Source organism: Filicampus tigris, chromosome 19 (assembly GCF_054856515.1).
Source record: "Filicampus tigris isolate MCC_2025a chromosome 19, RoL_Ftig_1.0, whole genome shotgun sequence".
Classification (NCBI taxonomy): Eukaryota; Metazoa; Chordata; class Actinopteri; order Syngnathiformes; family Syngnathidae; genus Filicampus; species Filicampus tigris.
The window spans coordinates 12,536,383-12,558,386 of NC_141235.1; the positions used below are offsets into that span (position 1 = coordinate 12,536,383).

Here is a 22,004-nt window from a genome sequence, read left to right on the forward strand (position 1 = left end):
ATGTGGGTTCCATGGTGTAATGGTTAGCACTCTGGACTCTGAATCCAGCGATCCGAGTTCAAATCTCGGTGGAACCTTGGTTTTTTTTTTTAATTATGTAATTAATGGATCGTTTATTGTTATTGATATTGAGTAATAACATAGCCATGTTTACTCATTTGATCACTAAAGTAATGTAGAAAGGGGTAGCTCGTCTCGGTCACGTCGTATTTCGTCATTTCCATTGACGTCAGGACATCATGGCGGCACACATGGCTCGACGCTGTATTTCATTTTGCGCTAATGTTCGAGCTCGTTTAATGTTGCTTCCGCAGCCAGTAAAACCTGTATGTGTTCAGACTAGTCAACTAAACAACAGTCTGCAGCCGCACGCTGGTTATGCAAACCGAGGGACAGATAACGAACAGGTTAGTTAGATAGATTGCTGCATTGAAATGATGCTCCTTATACTCCCATCAGATTGTAACGTTTCATGGTTCCAAACTAAACGACTCGATTTATTTTGGCCTTTTTTAGGATGCTCAAGTACACGTTCCAGTAGGTAAATATTTGCGAACCAAATTACAAAAACAGTATATTGTCTTACTCATCATCGGACCACATTCTATTCACACTTTTCTTCTCTTTAGATCGTCTGACCGTGTCTTACAGTAGAAGCAGTGGTCCTGGTGGTCAGCATGTCAATAAAGGTCTTCAAACAGTCAACCTGAAAACGCTGTATTTATTTATTTTTAAAGTTGACAATGCCGATTTTAACCCACAGTCAACACGAAAACAGATATCAGATTCCATGTGTTAACTGCGGACTGGATCCCAGAAGACGTGCGACACAAAATCATGGAAAATGTAAACTGTTAGCTGGCTTGTTGCTCTATATTTCCGCTTTCATGGTGAACCTGTAAATAACTGATGTGCGCATCGTTTCCGCTTTGCGATGCAGAACAAAAATCGAATCAACAAAGCTGGCGAGTTGATGGTGACCTCAGAGCTGAGTAGGAGCCAGCACAGGAACTTCAGTGACTGCATACAGAAAATCTCAACCATCATTGCTGAAGCTAGCCAGAAGCCACGCGAGGCCACGCCAGAAGATATCGCCCTATGGAAATCTAGGTAACTTTCTTTTACACCATATTTCTTCATATAGTGGCAAGTGTTTTTTATACACTGTTACAAAAGATTGTCTATGTAGGATTTATGTTAAAAAAACAACAACATCTTTTTCGGGGAAGCTTTGGCCTGTTTGTCTTGTCTATGTACAGTAGATCACAGGTGTCAATTTTGACAGAAATGCAAAAGACTTTCAGAGTTCTAAAAAAATAAAATGAACTCCTGCGCATTGTAATTCATAATAATGATAATAATAACCAATTGTACTTTGTATTTATAATCCATTTTACATTTGTAGACAAATCTCAATCTGTAGAAGTCTGTATTTTGAGGAACTTTGTAAAATTAGTGGTGAATTGCTTAAAAAAATAATATTGTAAAAGCTAATATAATTGCTAATCATAAAATATTAAGTGTAAATTTAGTTGACTGTTTTAGAAAAGGAATAAAGACAGCATATGCTTAATAATTTGGCATCTAAGAGTAACACTTTTTTCAACAAAACATGAACATTTCAAGTTACAAACGGGTTCAGAGAACCAATTAAGTGTGTAACTTGAAGTTCAAATTTATTTTTATTGTTTAAAAAAATCCTTGTGTCAGGTCCCTGGGATTAGCCTGCAAAAAAAGTTTCCTGAAAATTAGAAAGTTGTTCCTTTTGATGAAGTCACTGATTAGCAATAGCGCTCTTCAAAAAAAACAATATCTTTCAAGCCTTGGGGGATGTGACTGTGTTCAGATTCAGAATGAACTAATCACATTCAAACTCATGTTAAATCTGGTATTTGGAAAAGGAGTCTGTATACTTGTAATATCTACTCACTGTATGTACTATGTTGAATTAAACATAAATCAAGTATATCTTATTTCGTGTTGTATTATTGTCTCAGTCATAATTTTGTGTACAACAGCACTTACAGCATCATGATGGTTATGATGGAGGGTTCTCAGTTCCCCTTTACACTGCTTGGAAAAGTCAGTCAGTCTCTCGAAATACTGTGGTAAAGACAACCTTTGTGATGGCATCTCTTAAATGTTTTTCAGGCTAGAGAAGAGAAACAAGGAGAGAATCAGACAGAAGAAGATCCATTCTGCTAACAAACAGAGCAGACGACTGGAGTTTGATTAATGTTTCAGCCTGCCTTTGTAATGTCACTGTTTAATGTATTCATTCTATTTTCGTAGTAATAAAATTGTTTTGAAAGATCTACATGCATTCACTGCTGCAACATTCTGTGACCCATCAACATGTCATTTACCAACGGGAGACTAACCCAGTTTAGCAGTTTCATGACTGTTTTTTTATGTAATGAATTAGTACTGCATTACCATGTGGGTATTATGCAGTGTGCTGCATTTAATATTTTTCTCAAAAATGTTATTCATCACAACTACAGCACTATAAAAGTAGGTGTGTGTTGATAACAACCATCAATTAAACCTGAATGGGTTCAACGTTTACTGCTTTTATATTTAAAAAAGAAGAAAAAAAAAAAACATAGCAGAGGATGGTTTCGATCCATCGACCTCTGGGTTATGGGCCCAGCACGCTTCCGCTGCGCCACTCTGCTGTAATGTCGAATTACGTTTCAAATAAGATTATAAACTAGTCAATCTGAAACTACGTGCACATTTCCATACATTTAAATTGGTGAACGCCTTCAATTACGGGAGTGAAAAAGAAGTTCAATAATTAAGAGCAAAAAGTATTCAATAAACAAAAAAAACGACGACCACGAAGGGACTCGAACCCTCAATCTTCTGATCCGAAGTCAGACGCCTTATCCATTAGGCCACGCGGTCTTACGATCCACACCCGGTTGTGACACAATAAGTACACAATATTTGTCTTATGGCTCCACTGGTATATGCGGCTGAAAATATGAATGGATCAATAATACTCGTACGGTGGCGAATTCACGTAGCATTCATAACCCAAAACCCGTGTAAACTAACAATATAGCATTGCTCTCAGCGGCTAGTTTGAGCTAACATTGAAAACTAGGCCTACGTACACCTACCCTAACTGTGCATAACACAAGTCGTTGGGAACACATTTTGGCGTAATTTGTCCTTTTTGGTCAGACTGAAGCGGTATGGTACGGCTTGTCAAAACGATTAATAAAACAAACAAGTTGTTCCAAGTTGTGCTAATGGTGAATGCTAAAAGGCCTCTAAGCGTCCACGTCAACTTCGAATTATGTGGGTCTTACTCGTTTCATTTAAGTACAATTATTTATTCTTTAACAGTTTGATGACACTTAAGTTACATTTTGAACTGATAAGATTAACATTTTATAAATTATACATTTTGTGTTTTATTAATAACATTTCCAAACGTTTTCATTCTTGTATGAATCAAAATTTAGTGGGGGTTTTTTTCTTGGTAAGGTGAGTCAATGACTTAATCAAATTTAATCGGAACCACGGCTTATACTAAAATAACGTTGAATTAGCATGATTACAAATTTGGTCTATCATCCTCTCATCCTCTTATCCAGACTGTTGTGAGTAGATTACAATTGTCTTTGGTCAGTTTGGTCCCTTAGTAATTTAATCCTATAGAAAATAATTAAAACAATTTTACTATCCCAAATTTATGTATCAGTATCTTTGACTACCTAAATAACCCTAAAATGTTTTATGTAACATTTGTCTTCATACAGCTAACACTGATCTGAAAAAAAAAAAATCCAATACATACAGGAACAATGTACACAGGACAGGACAGGCTGAAATACATAATTGCATTTACTGTTATTTTAGTTTGCCCAGTTTCTAAGTAAGGTCATTTGACTTAAAGCAAAAGGAAAATTATGTCATTCATTTAAAAGAGTAATTATGAATGGAGTCAAATTGAACCCCAAGGTAATAGGAGGGTTGTGAATGACATGTGTCTTCATACAACATGCAAATGTCATTAGCAACACATTAACAACAATGAATGCAGTAATAAGGCTTTATTATCATAGGTCTTTGTTGATACACTGGTATTAAGCTGACAAGATGAATCTAAAATATGAGTTTCAATAATAATACAACACAAGATTATATGGATAGTAAAAATAAAGCACTTAATATATGGTATGACATTGTATTAGTAAAAAATAAATACAGAGGCACACTTCCACTCCCACAAGCAAACAAAGAGGCACGAAACAATTCCAAGTGCAAAAGATGAAACAAAAACACTGATAAAAGCTGGTACTTGGGAATGAACATTTCTCTAAAAGTATTCTAACTGGGTTAACAGTTTGCGTAAACTGCACTTGATACATCACAGTTATCCCATTTTATTTACTGAGCGATTTTCACCACCTCTGATTTTATCACCAGGATTCGTGAAAATAAATCATGAATCCTAATTGTGACACCCATCCTTGTTGTGACACCCACAACAAATGTGCCTGAGCCAGGTGCAATGTTCTCAAGCTTAGTTTTGTGTTCAACATGGTAAAAACATTCGTTATAATAAAGCTTTATACTATACATAGTAAAGATCATGATCCCCATAAAGGCATTTAATCCAGAAACGTTTTTTCAAGGTTAGTTAGTTGGGATGGCTGCAAGGGTTAGACAAAGCAAAGCCCTGGCTTCAACATGCCTATTATTAAGTAGATTGTTGGAATAAAATAATGTCAGAAGATGTTATGACACCATGTGACTCTTTCAAAAAAATGCCTCAAACAAACCATGAGACTGACTCTGTGGCGACCCTGATGGGAAGGCAAAAGTCACAACATGACTACTCCCAACCTGCGCAGTAAGCCCAATAGCAAGAAATTCACATTAAGCATTCGGGTGGTTGCATTATTCCCATTCAACTCCCAATAAAAGTAAGCAAGATGAAATGATTGAGAAGTAAAACAAGAAAGCTAATTCATACATTAAAAAAAAAAAAAGTAATGGGAAAACTAGCACCGTAGGCTCAATTTGAACCAATGTTATTTTTCCAGAAATGTTAATAAGATTCCCTTGTTTCAAATACAACATGGTTTAACAAATCACTGATATTTCCACATGTATTCATGTCAGTTATAGTATATAGTGGTGAGCCTCGGTTATGTCATGTAACATTTTGAGGTTATGAACAGCGCACGGCGTAGGAGTACGTCGTCACGCAGCACCAGCTGGCATGCACAGTTACTGCCATGCTTACTGTTTTTCATTTGATTGTTGATATTTTATTCCTGGTTCATAATTTTACCTTTGCCAAGGATATTGTTTTTGATTTATTAGTTGGCATGATTATGCACAACCACTTGTTTTCCTTTTTCTTTTCCGCCATTGGTGGTCTGTTCGTAGAAGGATTACACAAAACTTTGTAGAGGGGTGTCACATGCTAAGCAATTTTTCGGTGCAAATTCGGATTACATGCAGGTGGAGGGTTACTCCCGTTTTTGCCATACGAAGGACTATGGGAACAGAATACAAATTGTCCTATTATCCGATTCCTATTCTTTTGCCTATTCATTAATGTATTTCATTTCAGTCGTCTGCTAACAATAACAAAGTGCTTCACTATTTTTTCCCCCCTTTTTAAGAGGAATTATTTTCTTTTTGCAGTCTGAGGGATAATCATTATGTTGCAAGAATTGTGTGGGTTCACAGTAAGGCCATTAATTGCCAACTTCTGCTTTATCAAGTCTGAGTGCATGCTGCTGATTGCAGAAACCACAACTATGGCGTCTCTGCTTAAAAAAAAAAAAAAACTGCACCAGACCAGCATGGTTTTGTTGTGTTTTCATGCTGGTGTTGCTGGTGTGATCAAGAGCAAAACAACAGCAGCAAAACAAAATATTTATGTTCTCAGTGAATAAGGTAAGAAACTTGATGCTAAGATTCTGGCATATGGAGGTGCATATCCAAAGTAGGACTGTTCCGCCTTGGTGGAGGTTTTCACTCTACTTGTTGGCATATTAATTGTAAGACTAAAGTGTGACAAGAGGTTTTTTTCCCCATAGCTAATAAATACTGTACTACACCTAATCTTGTTTTGTACTCACCACATTGAAATTGAGTTTGTTTGTAATGAGAACTGACAGCAGGAACGGTGGACTATTGGTTAGCCTCGCAGTTCTGAGCTTCTGGTTTCTAATTTTGGCTCCCTTCCTTTGTGGAGTTTGCTTGTTCTTCAAATGCTTGCATGGGATTTTTCCAAGCACATGCATGTTCTGTTAAAGTGAAAGTCAAGTAAAAAATTTGTTTTACAATAATATGTTCCATTCACCGCCACAGATCTAAACACGGTATTCTGATCAATATATGGAAATATAATTGAAGCAGAAAAATCCACCCGTTTTTTTGGTTTTTTTTTTTTTACACATTTTGCCCTGTACTGCCACTTGATGTCAACTGAAAATGACATCACAGGCTCAAGTAATGACGGCTCACCTGTTTTCTGGGTTTGGTCATGACATTCTCAAGATGAATCCTGAGGCACTGTGATGTCATTTTCAGTTGACAGCAAGTGGCACAGTAGAAGGCAAAATGGCCGCCGCCTGAGATGGATATAAACAGATGGATTTTTCTGCTTAATGTGGAAGTCAACCCAAACATTTTTTTTTCAAGAGTAGGCCCACTAGTTGAAACAAGGTATTCTAATTAATATTGTGTTTGTGGAACAAATCCACCCATTTTTAGAAATCTCAGGAGGCGGCCATTTTGTCACTTCGGTCAACTGAAAATGACATCAAAGTTGCTCAGGGCTCAGGTAACGACCAATCACGGTTCACCTGTTTTCTGACGCTGAGCAATGATTGGCCGTCATTTGAGCCCTGAGCAGTTGTCATGTCATTTTCAGTCGACAGAAGTGAGAAAATGGCCGCCCCCTGAGCTAGCTAAAAACTGGTGGATTTCTCATATTTCACAAGTGCAATATTAATCAGAATGCCGTGTTTAGACTAGTGGACGTGCATAGAACATATTCTTGAAAAAAAAAGGTTTGGGTTGACTTCCCATTTAATTCATATTAAACAAACGCCATATTAATCAGACTGATAGGGGCGCATAGAACATATTATTGTCATGAAAAATTTGGACTTGATTTCCTCCTTGATTGAAGACTGCAAATTGTCCATAAGTGAATTTGAATTGTTTGTCTGTCAGTGCCCTGCGATTGACTTGCGCTCTATGGCTCGACACGTCACTATTTACTAGATTTTCCTGATTTGCTAGATTTGCTGGATTTTGCAGATTTGGAAGCTTTAATATCCATCTTGGTCTTCTGGATACGAGAAAATATCTCCTTGAAGAGAGCCTTGTACTCTGGAGCGTTCTGTCCCAGACGCTTATCCACCGCCTCCACTTGCTTGCCGATCATCTCGATGGCTTCTGGCGTGGAGGGGGACAGGGTGGGGGTGGGCGGAGGCGCGGGGGCGTGGCCCACAGCACAGTCCTTCATGGAAGGGTCTCGGGAAACGGGTCGGGACGTCTGGACGCCCGCGTGGCAAAGGCTTTCCTCGTGGCGCCTGCATTTTCCCAGCAGCTCCTCGTATTTTTCCAGTAATGCGTGGTACTGCTCATCCACCTCCCTGAGGATGGACATCCCCCTCTTCCTCACGCTGTTGGCGTGAAGTGCGTAGCTTCCTCTCCTGCGGCCAGACGCATCCCGGGCGACGATGGCGTTGAGCGCCGTGTCGCTACAGCTTTTCCTCACCGGGTTTGACTCGGGGAGAGCCTCCCCGTCCACACCGGTGCCCCCCTCCGTCTCCTCCCTAACACCTCCTCCTGTATCGCCAGCCTCTCCCTCCAAGAAGGTGTCGGTCTCCGGGGTGCTATTGAGGACAGTCTGGGTCAGGGTTACGCCGTCATCCTCGTTTCCAAGAAGGAAAGTCCGGGTGCGGCGTAGTTGCTGCAGCTCCTGCAGCTCCGCCTCCAACTCCCGCACCCTTGCCTGGCAACTCTCGGCGTCCTTGGATAGAAATCGCCAAAATCACATTTTGAGATAGTGGCTTGTGGTAACATCGAAGAAATAGCGCAACAATCACCTGCACGCGGGCTTGCAGCCGCGAGAAGTCTGCAAGGAGCAGGTTGCACTCCTTCTCCACGCCCTCTCGGCGCCCCCGCTCAGTCCGAATGGCCGCTCGCAGGGCTGACACCGCCTCTCTCAGGTGCTTGTTCTCCTCTTCGAATGGCTGACGCTTCGGCTCCAAAGTAAAGCTTTCGGCCCTGCCCACCACAAACTCATCCTCGTACCTGATGCAATTATAAAAACAAGCTTCGATGGAGAAAATTGCTTGGTAAATGAGTCTCCGGAGTGCCTGTCAACGCATCAAGTACAACATTAAACATGTAAATACTACATCTGCCGATTTGCAGTGAGTTTTTGTGACGGAACAGCGGGTAAAAAAAAAACATACGCATTAATGACATAATGAAATACTTTATACACTAGAATCAAAAAGAATTAAACAGATTTTGTGACACATTCTCTTTTCTTGCACATTGTGCTGCTTATTATGGTGTGGTGTGTGTATGTGTGTCATGGCCACCTGGGGACAGTATAAGACAGACAGACAGACAGATATGCTGTACTGTACTCTCTCAGCTTGTATTAGTCTATTCTATTAGTATTACTCACTCTACACAGAGGATAATTTATGCCTGTGAGTAGTTATGGGCCCATTACCAGTTTGACGGTTTACAAGGGTTTTAAAAAGTCAAGGTTTAAATACAGTAACTGCAAAAAAACTGTCTGGCACTGGTAATGAGCTTTTCTTTTCTTTTTTGAGGGGACTTGTGAGCAGGGCACATTCCATTGCAACATGATTGGCTGCTTGCAAAGTTTATATTTAGCCACTACACGAACTAACTCCCGCATACTTATGTGGATGATTTTTTGTTGATTCATTTGCATTGTCCTAAAAAAAAAAAAAAAAGCATGGTGCCTGGTGCCAGCGGGTACTAGTTAGCCCCAAGGACAACATGGGTAGCCTACGGGTCTGTTCTAAAAATAGCTCACCAATAATAGAACACTGTGACTCACTTAGAATGTGAATATTTATTTATGTATTCATTCATATTTAAACTTAACATTATACATTATTATCCATCCATTATCAATGTACCATAAATAAATAAATAAATAAATAAATAAATAAATAATAAAATAGATTGTGTTCAATGTCAAAATTGCCAATTGCTGAAAATTGCAAATACTTATAAAAAGGACATTTTAAGAACTGTAATACCACAATATTTATGCTCACGGTTACAGGGGCATAACCAGAAAATTTTCTGTGGGGGGGACTAGGGTGAAGCAACACCTCAGTGAGTGGTGGACTGTGGTGGCATGCTTCATTTTTTTTATGGTAAATGGGCTGTCACTTATATAGCACTTTTCTACCTTGGGTACTCAAAGCGCTCCACACTGTACCTCACCTACCTACTGATGACGCAGCATCAGGAGCAACTTCTTTATTTTTTTTTTAATTGTACCATCCACAGTCAGGATTTCATTAAATAAAATTCACACATCCAGAACATTGCCTATCCCACTCATTATCAAGCAAGAACAAGTCTAAAAAGTTGAGTTTATTACTAGATAATGTCATTATCTTTGTTGTTCTTGTAGTCTACTTCTATTTCATGCACTGATTACTGATTCGCTAGTTAACAATCATCGTGGTCAACTGTCGCCAACGGCAGACGCCATTTTGCATACTGCGATCAATGTCTAATTCATTCCAATCATATCTAAAAAGTACAATAACACACAAAAATATCTTAATTCCCCACAATTCTAGAAGTTGCTTTTCACATAAGTTTGATCCTGCTTGTATGAGTGAATGTGCAAAAACGATGTATGCATTTTATTTCATAAAACCATGACTGTATATGGTATGATAGACAGTGACTTCTCAGCCATGTTCTTTGCTTGTTATGATGTAAAAATAATGATTTGGATTGAATAAATCCTATAGAGCAAGTATAATTGCAATCGGGGTCCCTTTTAATGGCTGACACCACATAGATGCTAATTGTTAGCTCGTGTGCCTATGGTGTGCTCCACTGTATGTTATCATTAGGCTAGCCGAGGCTATGTCGTTGTTTTAAATACACATTTAACACATTGTTTTATGTTTATTTTGACAATAATCTTCATCTGAAAGTGGCTTTAAACAGCATGAAATCTCCTTTTTGAAGATTACTGTATTTACTCATTTTATCTGCCAAACTGCTGCTTGTTGCGAAATAGCTGAATCACATGCCACTATGCAAAGTCAAAACCCCCCAAAAATGGGCCCATTGACAGCTTGTATCTAAAAAAAAAAAGACAAACTTCTATGTGAAGGCACCGCTGTAGTGGCTTTGCACACAATAAGCAAAACTGCATTGAGTTTTGTTGGATGCACCGATTCGTTTTAGCTAACAATGTTAGCTTCTTGTAAGCGGGACTTCATAGATCGCCTGTTAAATTCATCAACGCCGTGATGATGCAGGGTGTGTGTTTAAAATGTGCTACATACACACAGATTTGTGTTAAATTGAATTATCTATCTTGTTTTTTATTTTTATCTGTGTACAGAACTTTGTTTCCAACTGTCGTTGTTTTGAAAGTGCTTACGGTAATAAATAAGTCAAGTTGAGTTGTGAGCTGAGTATGCTTTCATTCTTTTGAAGGGCGCTTTCCCCATTATGGGCTTGTCTTCCACAAGTAGAAGCAAGCAGACAGCTGCTGAATGACGCAGAACCGGAGATAGACTAGGCATCCTTGTAACAAAAGGCGGACTCGCCAGTGGCCTCGCAATATGTGGGACGGGATGAGGGCTAACTGACTGACAACGGGCAGTGCCTAAAGATTTCAAGATTTATGTTGTACAAAATGCATTTCAAATGTTGATCCTATGGATGTTTTAGACAAACTGACACGTCATTGAGATGGGAACTCTTTTAGACGTTCAAAAACAATACACCTCAGTAGCTAGGATCTTATCTTATATCATAGTTGGATGCTAATTCAAAAATGTAGATGTAACGTAGATTACGTATATTAGAGACATCTGTGTTTAATTACTGTAGGTTATGTTGCCAGGAATCAATATGTACAATGTCCTATCTGCTTTGATTTTTGCTCAGCCCTGTTTTAAGTTGTGTCCACTATTTGTGTTGAACTCCTTTGTCATTACTGACCAGACAGCAGTGAGACCACCATACCTGGGAGCAGTGCAAAGTTCCCTCAGACAAGGGAAGGAGTGGATGGTCTTGCGTCGTTCCCTCTTCTCCCTTTTGACTCTGAGCTGCTCCACCGAGCGCAACTGCTCCACTTGGCCTGAAAGGGTCTCCACCTGATTCTGCAACGTCTCAATGGTCCCCGTTAACCTGATCCAAAAGACAGGACTTTTTTTTTTCTTTCAAAAATGAATGGTGACACGTTTGAGCAAGAACGAAGGTATACCTCTCTATCTTTTGCTGTGAGGCTTTGCTGTCAATCACGAGTGTTTGGTTGGTGCGTTCAAGCTCTCTTGCAGTACCGTCCAGTTGTTCGTACACTTTGGCGTGCTGTTCATTCATGTCTCGAAGGACTTCCAGCTGTTTTGACAGGTACTGTGCAATAAACACAGAGGTGGTTGTTTTGTTGACTTCATCTACAGGACATTCTTACTAATAAAGGGACTGAACAGTTGCAGTTATTACAGCATATTTTATTGTTTTTCTGTTCAGATTCCTGTCCAAGTGCCGATGGACATTATTTACTATTAAACTAAAAACATCTTTTGGTTTTAAAATGAGTCATTCATTTTGTTAAAAAAAAAAAAGCAAATTAGAAATCGAGAACTGAAAATCGTAAATCGAATTGAATCGGGGCTTGAGTGAATTTTTAAATCCCATGGGGAATTTCAAAATTAATCTAAAATGCACAATAACCTTTGCAGGATTAATAGAGATTAAGGTAAATTAAATTCAAAACTTTTTAGGACTTTTTATTTCCATTTTAAATCAAATGTAACCCCAACTTCTCAATGTTTCCGATGTCTCATGTTGCGTTAAGTGTGTCACTGAGTGTTAATTAGCAGGTTGGAACAGAGATACAGAGAAACCGGAAGAGTCACAAAAGGCATGATGGCAGACATCCTTGGAGATGTATCGGTCAATTCATGGATCAATTCATTTTGTCAATTTTGCTGTTTAGCTCCTTGTTAGAGGACAGCAAGTTGTGCAAAAAGCACTGAAACATTGAAACTGGTAGTCATGCACAGTATATTCCAAGGTTTAGAGGAGGTCAAATTACCGGTAAATTCACCTATATGCCAACAGTCAAAAAAGACGAAAAAGAATATAATGATGGTTTGCTGTTTGAATTCAATCTTCGTTACAGTATTTTGGACAGCATTTACATTTTTTTTGTCCCAGTTCCCATAAGTTTGCATCATCGTTTTCCATTTTTTTGCCTACACGTTAGTTTTGTTTTTCAGGTTTATTTATGACGTTTTTATGATAAAGACAATGAAACCATCCATACACCCTGTTACTGCTTTGGGGACCAACCAGTCACATAGTGCAACACTACAATTGACTGGCGCCTTGTCCAGGATGTACCCAGCCTCTCTCTCTAAGTCAGCTGAGATAGGCTCTAATTCACCCGTGACCTGAAAGGGGAAAAGCACCCAAATGGATGGATAATTGGGGGTGGAAGGATTTGGATAATTGGGGGTGGAAGGATTTGAAAGACAGGGCAGTGCCCTTATGCATTAAGGCAGAGTTGCCAATATCACTGTCTCTCTTACCTCAATTTCGTGCACTTGCTCTTCATTGGTTATGTACATCTGCTGCAGCGAATCCTCCAGCTCCTTGTTCCTCTCCAGCAAGGTCTTTCCAAGCTCTGCAGCCAGGTGGAGGTCTAAAAATGGGAAAGATTAAGGAAACGTCCAATAAATAATGTATGCAGCGACAAAGGGCACAGAAGGTGAGAAAGGAAAAAAGAGAAATGAAGCAGAAAATGATGGAATATTAATAGAAAGTAGAGAAATTCAGGTAAAGAAAAATGATGGGATATGCACCGGAAAAAAAGCATTGGGAGAATAAACAGCTCACAGCAAAAAAAACAAAAACAAAATTGCAGCAGCTCAATTTTGATTAAATGCAGTACTGATTGACAGCATTTATTTTTAAACAGTTCTAATGTGTCTAAATGTTCTAAATGTTATAACTCACTTCTCACATCCTGTTTCTTGTATTACTCTATATACTATATACTGCTCAGCCAATGGGAAGTATAGATTAAGGTTTATTTTTCTCAGACAGTGGTCTTCTTATTCCAATGAAGAAAATAAAATAAAAATAAGAAGACCACTGTCTGAAAAACAGAAACCTTAAACCTACTTTAACTAATTAAAAGACAAGATGAACATCATAGCGTTAAGTATAGATTTAGTTACCATGATGAATGAGGGTGTAGCTAGCTAGTAGAGCGCCCAAAAAAGACAACAAAAGCATTTTCACTCAGGGTACTACACCGTGTGCATGTGACACATGGACACATCTCCAAAAACAAATACCCACCACCACATACTCAACAACTTCACCAGGCAACAAAATATTTCACTTATCAGAAGCTAACTCTTTTAGCTAATGCTAATCTGTCTGAAAATGGCTTTGCTAAGCATGTCAGGGTTAGGTGTGGTTGTGGTTATTATGAAAATTAGCAGCAGGCAGACTGCCTCACAGACAAATTTTCAGCAATGGGCAGTTTGGAGTGTTGAACTCCACACTTAAAGGGCTGGTAGACATTCTAGAGTCTATTTGTATACTACAAGCCATTAAAAAGTACAAAGTCAGGTCATAATCAGAAAGACAATGATGTGGCGATACTCTGATCTCACCCAAATTACCACATGAGATTGAATTGATGTTATGCTTTTCAATTTTACAGCCCAGAAAGGGGCATTTTTGGAACTGGAGTTTTGTTTTAATCAGGATTATAGACTTAAATGAATTTATTTTTGTGCATTTCAGCAAGTTAGCATTCACATACAAAATGAAGACGACTGTAAATGTTTTTGTTTTTTTTAATCTGATATTATGTGTTTACACAAGTCGACATTTGATTGTATGTATTTCTTCAAGCTGAAGTCAACCCAAACATGTTTTTTCAAGAATATGTTCTATGCCAAGTACAAAGTCAGGTCATAATCAGACCTGAAACAAGGCATTCTGATAAATATTGCTTTTGTGGAATAAGAGTTAATCCACACGTTTTTAACCATCTCTGGGGCAGCCATTTTGTCACTTCCAGCGACTGAAAATGACATCGCAGCTGCTCAGGGCTCAGGTAAAAACCAATCGTGGATACGCTTCAGAAAACAGGTGAGCTGTGATTGGTTGTTACCTGAGCCCTGAGCAACTGTGATTTTCAAGTGACAAAATGGCCGCCCCCTGAGATGGACGAAAACATTTTGATTTTACTGCTTAAAGTCAACCCAAACATATTTTTTTCAAGAATATGTTCTCAGCAGGCCCGCTAGTTGAAACACGGCATTCTGATTCATTTTGTGTTTGTGGAATATGAGTTAAGCAGCAAAATGCACTCGTTTTTAGCCATCTCTGGGGGCGGCCATTTTGTCTTCTGTCGACTGAAAATGACATCACAACTGCTCACAACGACCAATCACGGCTGACCTGTTTTCTGGATCGGAGCCGTGATTGGTCGTTGTGAGCAGTTTGTGATGTCATTTTCAGTCAACAGAAGACAAAATGGCCGCCCCCAGAGATGGCTAAAAACGAGTGGATTAACTCTTATTCAACTCAAATTTCACAACCACAATATCAATAAAAATGTCGTGTTTCAACTAGTGGGCCTGCATAGAACATATTCTTGAAAAAATTTGTTTGTGTTGACTTCCACTTTAAAAAGCTGCCTCTGATGATCTAGGATCACAACCAAGTCAACCGAGGGAGCTCTAAACCACACAAACAAAAACACTCTTAGCATCTACCATTCATTTGCAATTTCTTCTTAGCTGCCAGGGAGGCAAACAGCTTAAAGAATAAGAGACAAGAGAAAAGGTGAAAGAGGAAGCAGACCAATCAATCCTAATAATGGCATTAGAAAACATTACAATCGATACTTGCCACACACACAAAAGCACACAGACACACTTACACACACGCACACATTTATTTGCTCCAGACAGACCTGAAGCTTCAGCCAATGCAGCTCAAAACGTCACACATTCTTGCATCATGCTTCAAGTATTCATTTCCTGCATGTTTCTGCTTATTCCTGTGATTGAATATCTTAATAGAAAAATAATAATACTGAGTTGTGCACTGTACATAACCGATGTTTCTATTCCCCGTTGATTTTTTCCAAAGGCAATATTACTTTGGCGCATGTCACCCCAGTGACTGGAATGTGGAAAACAAGACATCTTCTGTTCCTCCTATTCTGTGACGCAAGCATTCATTTTGTGCTATGGATGATGAACAATTCTATATATCTGCCCTAATCATGATGTTTAGTACAGTGACATGTAGATGCTCTGTGCTTGCTCAATGTCAACACTTCAACCGGACTGAAAGAGCCTAGAAGGCCTCTCGTTTGATTTAAACCAAAGTCCATTCTCGGCTGGTACATCGGCAAAGCGTTTGCTTCCTGGAATTCAGCCATTAGAGACACTAGCAAAAAAACAAAAAAAAACACAATAGGCCCAAACAAAGACGCATGCTAATGACAAGTCTAACATTCTTGTTTTTTCCTGCTTTTAGAGCTGTGACAGGAGCCGCGACAATATCAGCAATTCCACTAGCTCACAAGATACCAAGTTTGGCAGCTGAGAAATTCACACAAAAGCTTTTCATTCAGTTAGGTATTATTTCGCTGGCGTCGGGCCAAAACCTTGTACCTCCAAAATAGTCACTTTTCAGAGGACCCCAAAAATGGCAGGTTTGCTCAACCATTAGCATTGCACCGTGAAAGGGAGCAAGCCATTTTCAACACTCTAGATTGGTCTATCATTTGTAAAAAAAATTAAATACATAAATAAAACAATAATAACAACAATAAATAGATAACACCCACACATGTGGACTGACCAATGGTATACATTTTTGAAAAAATTTGAAATCCACCAAAATGTGACTTATGAGGTTTTGGCCCGACACCAGCGATTTGCTCATTTGGCTACTTGAGAGAGTCAAAATATTAAACAGCTTTCAGTATGACGCAATACAGTTGCATACAACTGCAAAATAGACAATAGTAAACATACCATTTACAGTACAATTTAACGTGACAGACGCACCCAATCAATTTTTCCCACAAGAGATAATGAAAATTAAATGATTCCGTCAAAACTGTTGCCATACCATATCATAAAACCAGCACTAGTTGTATGAATTTAAAAAGACAACCAAATGTTTTTCCTTTAAATGCTTTAAATACTTTGCATTTTTTCCACAATTTCCCTGGTGTCTAAAATTCACAGAATTAAAGAACAGTTATCTTTATTTCTCCAAATCAGCACTTGCTGCCATGGGGAACCATGGGAAAGCAAAAGAAAAGTCGAAACAAATGTCATTTTATGACACGTTTACCGGTGGGACTCCCTACAACAGAAAAAGGAACCGGTGGATTGAGATTACTAACACTATCCACGGAGCAAAAGACATGGTTCCACTTAAGTTGTTTAAAATGCACATTGTTGAAACGCCTGTCTTATCTTAAAGTGGAAGTCAACCCAAACATATTTTTTTCAAGAATATGTTCGATGCAGGCCGACGAGTTGAAACACGGCATTCTGGTTAATATAGCATTTGTGGAATATGAGCTAAGCAGCAATATTCCACCTGTTTTTAGCCATCTCAGGGGGCGGCCATTTTGTCACTTCTGTCGCCTGAAAAAAAAATCACAAATGTTCAGATAACGACCAATCACGGCTCAGCTTCAGAAAGTAGGCGAGCTGTGATTGGTCATTACCTGAGCAACTGCGATGTCATTTTAAGTCGACAGATGTGACAAAATGTCCACCCCCGGAGATGGCTAAAAACGTGTGGATTAACTCTTATTGCACAAACGCAATAATTATAAGAATGCCTTGTTTCAACTAGTTCGCCTGCATAGAACATATCCTTGAAACAAAATATGTTTGGTTGACTTCCGCTTTTAGCTAATCTGATTTTAGATTCAACACTCCTTGCCTTTAGGCTCAGAGTGACATGGACGTTTTCTGAGGGGCATGTGGAAATGTTACAAGATAGGATAAGGTCACGTGGTCAAAGGACAGCACTGCCAATTCCTCTATTCCATCACCTCGACTCACATAGGACACAGCTCACTTCAACACACAGCCATTTTATCCCATGTGAGGCTTTTTGGCATCTGCAGATATAGTCACTTTTGTGCAGAGCACGAGCCTAAAATAAATCCATGCCATTGCAGTCTCTGCATCAGCACTGGTTCACCTTCAGGAATATATTATTCTGATGACTTGGCACAGTGAGTGAGCATTAAAGAGGGATTGGAAATTAGGAAGTGAGGTTCGGCATCGATTTGATTCGATATAGTGTGGCTCAGTTTGATAGTGTTGTTGTTTTACACACATTTGAATGAATTTATCAGTCCTGTAAATGTGCCAATTCCTTCTAAGATATCGCTCTCCAATAAAAGACGCTTGATACGTATCTCGATGCATTTCAAAGTGGAACGATTCGATTCGATGCATTCGGCTCAGGTAATGTGCAACCGCGGCTCACCTATTTTCTGAAGCTGAGCCATAATTGTTATTACCTGAGACCTGAGCAACTATGATGTCATTTTCAGTTGACAGCAAGTGGCAAAATGGCCACCCCCTGACAAGGACAAAAACGGGTGGATTTTATTACTTAACTCATATTCCACAAACACAGTATTAATCAGAATGCCGTGTTTAGACTAGTGGGGCTGCATAGAACATATTTTTCGTAAAGAACATTTTTGGGTTGACTCACTTAGGTGCCTTAAATTATTTTGCCTTTAAATATCGTATTTTGCCTTTAAATGTTGTATTTTAACTATGTGCAGTTCACTGAGTTACTTTGTGTATGAAATGTAATTGAAGCTTTTTTTTTATTATTTTGTGTTTGATAACTGGTGCTACATTTTTCTTCAATAAAGACACAAAAATATTGATGGCAAATAAACGGAGTGCATCTCTACAGAACAGTGATAGCATTTGCACGGAAAAAGTGCATTTTACTATATAACCCTGACAAGTTGGCTGGACCCAATGACGTGAATTAAAATGCAATTAGTTGCTTGGTTACCAGATTCGTGTATTTTTTTTTTTTTTTTTTAGGTGTAATTGATCTAATTCTACATTTCGAAAAAACACAAGACAGACACTGAGACTGACCACAAATTGTCTACTTGGCAGACGCTCAATGCTTTGTTATTGGGAAAAACACAAACACACGCGGTCTGCTTTTAAGACATGTTTAGGAGTCAACCAAACAACAAAAAAAGGTATTATTGAATATGCCACTAAAAATTAGAATGCTAAAGTTATATTCTAGTCGTGCGCATGAGATTGAGCTTTCGTTATGCGGGTGCTCCTGAGAGATGTCACCGGCCGGCGGCTGGCCGGCTACAGCCGCTTCCTGCTGGGATGCTGCGGCCAAGGAGGGGGGTCTTACCCTGCTCCAAGTCCCGCTGGTCGTACCAAGGCTCTTCCTCCTCGGTAATGAATTCGTCCATTGTGCCTGAGCTTAGCATGGATGAAGAGCACGACCCAAACAATAGCGACTTCGACGAGCAGCTCCTAGCTCCGTCAAGACATCAAGCCGGAGCTGCCTGGTGTTAAGGTTCCTATTTCCTTCCTCTCCACGCTATTTCCTCCGTCACTCTATCTCTCTCTCTTCCCCTCATCCCCCACCGCCCATCCCGTCTGCTGCTGCAAGACGTGGCAGTGATGTTGCCAGAGGAGCACTTCCTGTCAATGCGGTCAGGCCAGCCTCCACTTGAAATTGAATCAACGTCCGCTTATTTTTCCTAACATCTGTTTATACTCTGCATTAAGGTAAGAACGTTAGAGAGAGAGAGTCCATTTCAAAATAAAAGCCGAAATAAATATGGGGACATCGACACCGTTCAGCGATAACTTCAGTATTCTTTTCAAATTGTTGAAAAGAATGTCTTGCTTAAATGTTTCAAAATAGCTTTTATTTTGAAATGCAACATCAGCATCAGATCTTAATACAACTTCCTTTGCGGCACTTTGCGATAGCTTTGTGTAGCCTCATGCCCAGCAGTACAATTTCCACACAAGATTGACTTGGGCTTGTTTACTTTTTTTCTCTTCACAGGTACTGTACTGTGAGCTGTCGAGACACATGACAAGCCCGGGAGATTACATTAGCGCCCCCAAGTGGCTTACGCCACTGCCACACACACGTGTGCGCACTCCCCCTCCCCACACACACACATTAATGAAAAGGATTAAATAAATAATAATTTTTAAAAATGATATTAAACTGGTAAAAATAGTTATTAGAAGTTTAACATAAAATTACGAAATCTCTCAAGTTTACTTTATGGAGCTCTTTAAAGCGGAAGTCAACCCAAACATATTTTTTTTCAAGAATATGTTCCCAGGAGGTCCGCTAGTTGAAACACGGTATTCTGATTAATTTTGCATTTGTGGAATATAAGTCAACCGTTGCACTACTTTTTAGCCATCTCCGGAGGCGGCCATTTTGTCTTCTGTCGACTGAAAATGACATTACAACTGCTCACAACGACCAATCACGGCTTGGTCGTGTTCTTTTAAAAAGCAAGACCACTGTTCTGTTCTGCGATACGACAGAGCCGCCTCGCGCTATTTTCATATGCATTTTTGAAACACGCTTCCAATCAGCTCCCGAAACAGAACCCAACAAATCGATCCCTAGGTGGGCGAGACCACACAGACAGATTGATTGTGCGAAACTGTTGATGTTGGGCTCTTTCTCGATCGTCCCGCTGCACAGAATGTCTCTGTCTCGCCCCTCAAAGGACATCGCTCGTTACAAATTGATCAAGCATGAGAGAGACGCAGGGAATGAACCTAACCCAGACAAGTGAGTAGGCCTTGCTATCGTGAAACATACTGATTGGCCATGGACATCAAACTGATTTCAACTTTCTAGCATCGTCCTCCTGAAAAGGACCAAACAGGACTGGCGCTCTGACGGCCTCAATTCTTTGACTTACAGGCTCCTCTTCAAAAAGCTGGAACCTCTCTACACTCACTTCGCGGTCGATGTCGGAAAACAGCCCCAGACCAAAACACGGTCAAACATTTCACGGATTCATGCACAGCCGCCCACCTTCAAATCAACGTCAAGAAAGCAAAGGAAATATGGTTCGACTCCCCCTCGCCCCAGCACTCCATCATCAGAAACACACAAACAGTTGACACAGCGGACACTTTCGAATACCTGGGAGTAACTCTGGACAAAAAAAAAAAAACCTCACTTTTGATCAGCACACCACGGACATTCAAAAAAGAAGTCAACAAAGTCAGTCATCCGTAAACTCAAAGGACGATACGTTGCATCCCACCTTCTGATTACTACTGTAATCGAAGTATTGTTCAACCCATCCTCCTGTGCTGCTCCACGTGTTTCTTTACCATGCTCTCTGTCACCAACCGCGCCAAACTCACACGCATCACAAACACAAGGTACGATGTAGTGACACGGTCATGTTAATAACTGTCGTGCGTGTATGTTTGTGTGCTTTTCTGTGATGTATAATGTTTGTGTTTTTTGTGTACAGTCTGTGGAAACGAATTTCCCCATGGGGACCAATAAATCTAAATCTAAATCTAAATCTAAATACAGGCATATTGCAGAAAGACTGTTTCAAAGAGACGAGTTAACTCACAGGCTTCTTACAGACCCGCGGGCACTCATATAAGGCGCGCGATTGGTTGCCAGCGTGAGATCGACCAACGAGAGCACAAGTGGATTCATCCCGTGAGCTGATTGGCTGTCGCCGACGAGGGATGCGGGCAAAATCCCACGAAAATCCCACGAAATTTCGCTTTCCCGCAACTTTGCTTAAACACCGCAACTACTACGTTTTAAAAATGAGTATTTCACGTCAGCTCGGGGGCCCGAGAAAATCCCTACGTCACATCCGGTTTCGGACGACGACGAACGTTTTCGGCAGAGAGACGATGTTACTCGAGGCCGTCTGAGGTGGCGCCACTGTGCACAGCAAGTGTGGTCCTTCGCCTGTCTCTACTTTGTGGCCAATCTATTGGGTGTTTCAAGGGATGCCATGTGAAAGTGTTGTGTGAGCACAAAGGAACAGGATGGGGGGTCCAGGCGTGTACTTTTGAGAGCGTCAGCTACACTATGCGCGGGTGGGTTACGAAGGGTACGGACTAAGTTGCCATCTGATACGAAAGAACACTTCCTTCTTCAACAGGGCCAAACGGAATTGACTAGAGGTACTTCTGGTGAAATAGCCATTGCATTTATTGAGGGCATTTTGAATGTCAGCTACTGAAATCAAACATGACCACTTTTTCAAATTTCAGTTAAAAATATCCAACCATAAGCTTGAACGGGCCGAAATTCAAACGGCTCCACTTGCCCTAAAAACTCACCTTAAAGTAGAAGTCAACGCAAACGGTTTTTTTTCAAGAATATATTCTATGAAAGCTCACTAGTTGAAACAGGGTATTCTGATAAATATTGCGTTTGTGGAATAAGTGTCCACAATCCACTCGTTTTTAGTCATCTCTGGGGGCGGCCATTTTGTCTTCTGTCAAATGAAAATGACATCACAACTGCTCACAACGACCAATCACAGCTGACCTGTTTTCTGAAACTGAGCCGACACACGTCGACAGAAGTGACAAAATGGCCGCCCCCGGAGATGGCTAAAAACGAGTGCATTTTGCTGCTTAACTTATATTCCACAAACGCAA

At 39.9% G+C, this 22,004-nt stretch overlaps 2 protein-coding genes, 1 long non-coding RNA gene and 3 other non-coding genes across 7 annotated transcripts; 3 read left to right on the top strand and 3 right to left on the bottom strand.

Annotated features, from left to right (window-relative positions):
• The first annotated feature begins 5 nt into the window (after positions 1 to 5).
• On the top strand, positions 6 to 77 carry trnaq-cug (transfer RNA glutamine (anticodon CUG)). Its single transcript has one exon. It is a non-coding gene; the product is annotated as a tRNA-Gln (tRNA).
• Positions 66 to 2,315, top strand: mrpl58 (mitochondrial ribosomal protein L58). The gene is made up of 6 exons (XM_086017414.1): positions 66 to 407; positions 517 to 541; positions 630 to 689; positions 764 to 846; positions 941 to 1,110; positions 2,152 to 2,315. Exons 1-6 carry the CDS (start codon positions 240 to 242, stop codon positions 2,234 to 2,236), a joined length of 591 nt encoding a protein of 196 aa, XP_085873540.1. The 5' UTR covers positions 66 to 239; the 3' UTR covers positions 2,237 to 2,315.
• A 291-nt stretch (positions 2,316 to 2,606) lies between these two features.
• trnam-cau (transfer RNA methionine (anticodon CAU)) lies at positions 2,607 to 2,678 on the bottom strand. Its single transcript has one exon. It is a non-coding gene; the product is annotated as a tRNA-Met (tRNA).
• Positions 2,679 to 2,837: 159 nt separating this feature from the next.
• Positions 2,838 to 2,910, bottom strand: trnar-ucg (transfer RNA arginine (anticodon UCG)). Its single transcript has one exon. It is a non-coding gene; the product is annotated as a tRNA-Arg (tRNA).
• A 1,142-nt stretch (positions 2,911 to 4,052) lies between these two features.
• On the bottom strand, positions 4,053 to 20,705 carry LOC147129574 (cerebellar degeneration-related protein 2-like). 2 transcript variants are annotated; one of them, XM_086017442.1, is made up of 6 exons: positions 20,627 to 20,705; positions 12,837 to 12,949; positions 11,507 to 11,655; positions 11,266 to 11,430; positions 8,097 to 8,304; positions 4,053 to 8,020 (listed from the first exon to the last, which is right to left on the bottom strand). In XM_086017442.1, exons 2-6 carry the CDS (start codon positions 12,873 to 12,875, stop codon positions 7,256 to 7,258), a joined length of 1,326 nt encoding a protein of 441 aa, XP_085873568.1. In that variant the 5' UTR covers positions 12,876 to 12,949; positions 20,627 to 20,705; the 3' UTR covers positions 4,053 to 7,255. The 2 variants fall into 2 exon arrangements, with proteins under 2 accessions (XP_085873568.1, XP_085873567.1); XM_086017441.1 differs by lacking the exon at positions 20,627 to 20,705 and adding an exon at positions 18,721 to 19,068.
• On the top strand, positions 18,803 to 20,842 carry LOC147129575 (uncharacterized). Its single transcript, XR_015082712.1, has 3 exons — positions 18,803 to 19,103; positions 19,390 to 20,142; positions 20,278 to 20,842. It is a non-coding gene; the product is annotated as an uncharacterized LOC147129575 (long non-coding RNA).
• Positions 20,843 to 22,004: the final 1,162 nt, after the last annotated feature.

What these genes read in the sequence shown, in the direction of transcription:
- mrpl58 (XM_086017414.1), top strand. Translation starts at nt 240, where the DNA reads ATGGCGGCACACATGGCTCGACGCTGTATTTCATTTTGCGCTAATGTT. An exon ending in GAGGGACAGATAACGAACAG is followed by an intron (nt 408 to 516) that starts GTTAGTTAGATA and finishes GGCCTTTTTTAG; the next exon opens with GATGCTCAAGTACACGTTCC. An exon ending in GACACAAAATCATGGAAAAT is followed by an intron (nt 847 to 940) that starts GTAAACTGTTAG and finishes TTTGCGATGCAG; the next exon opens with AACAAAAATCGAATCAACAA.
- LOC147129574 (XM_086017441.1), bottom strand. Translation starts at nt 18,799, where the DNA reads ATGCTAAGCTCAGGCACAATGGACGAATTCATTACCGAGGAGGAAGAG. An exon ending in AGCAAGTGCACGAAATTGAG is followed by an intron (nt 11,656 to 12,836) that starts GTAAGAGAGACA and finishes TTTATTGCACAG; the next exon opens with TACCTGTCAAAACAGCTGGA. An exon ending in TCACAGCAAAAGATAGAGAG is followed by an intron (nt 11,431 to 11,506) that starts GTATACCTTCGT and finishes CTTTTGGATCAG; the next exon opens with GTTAACGGGGACCATTGAGA.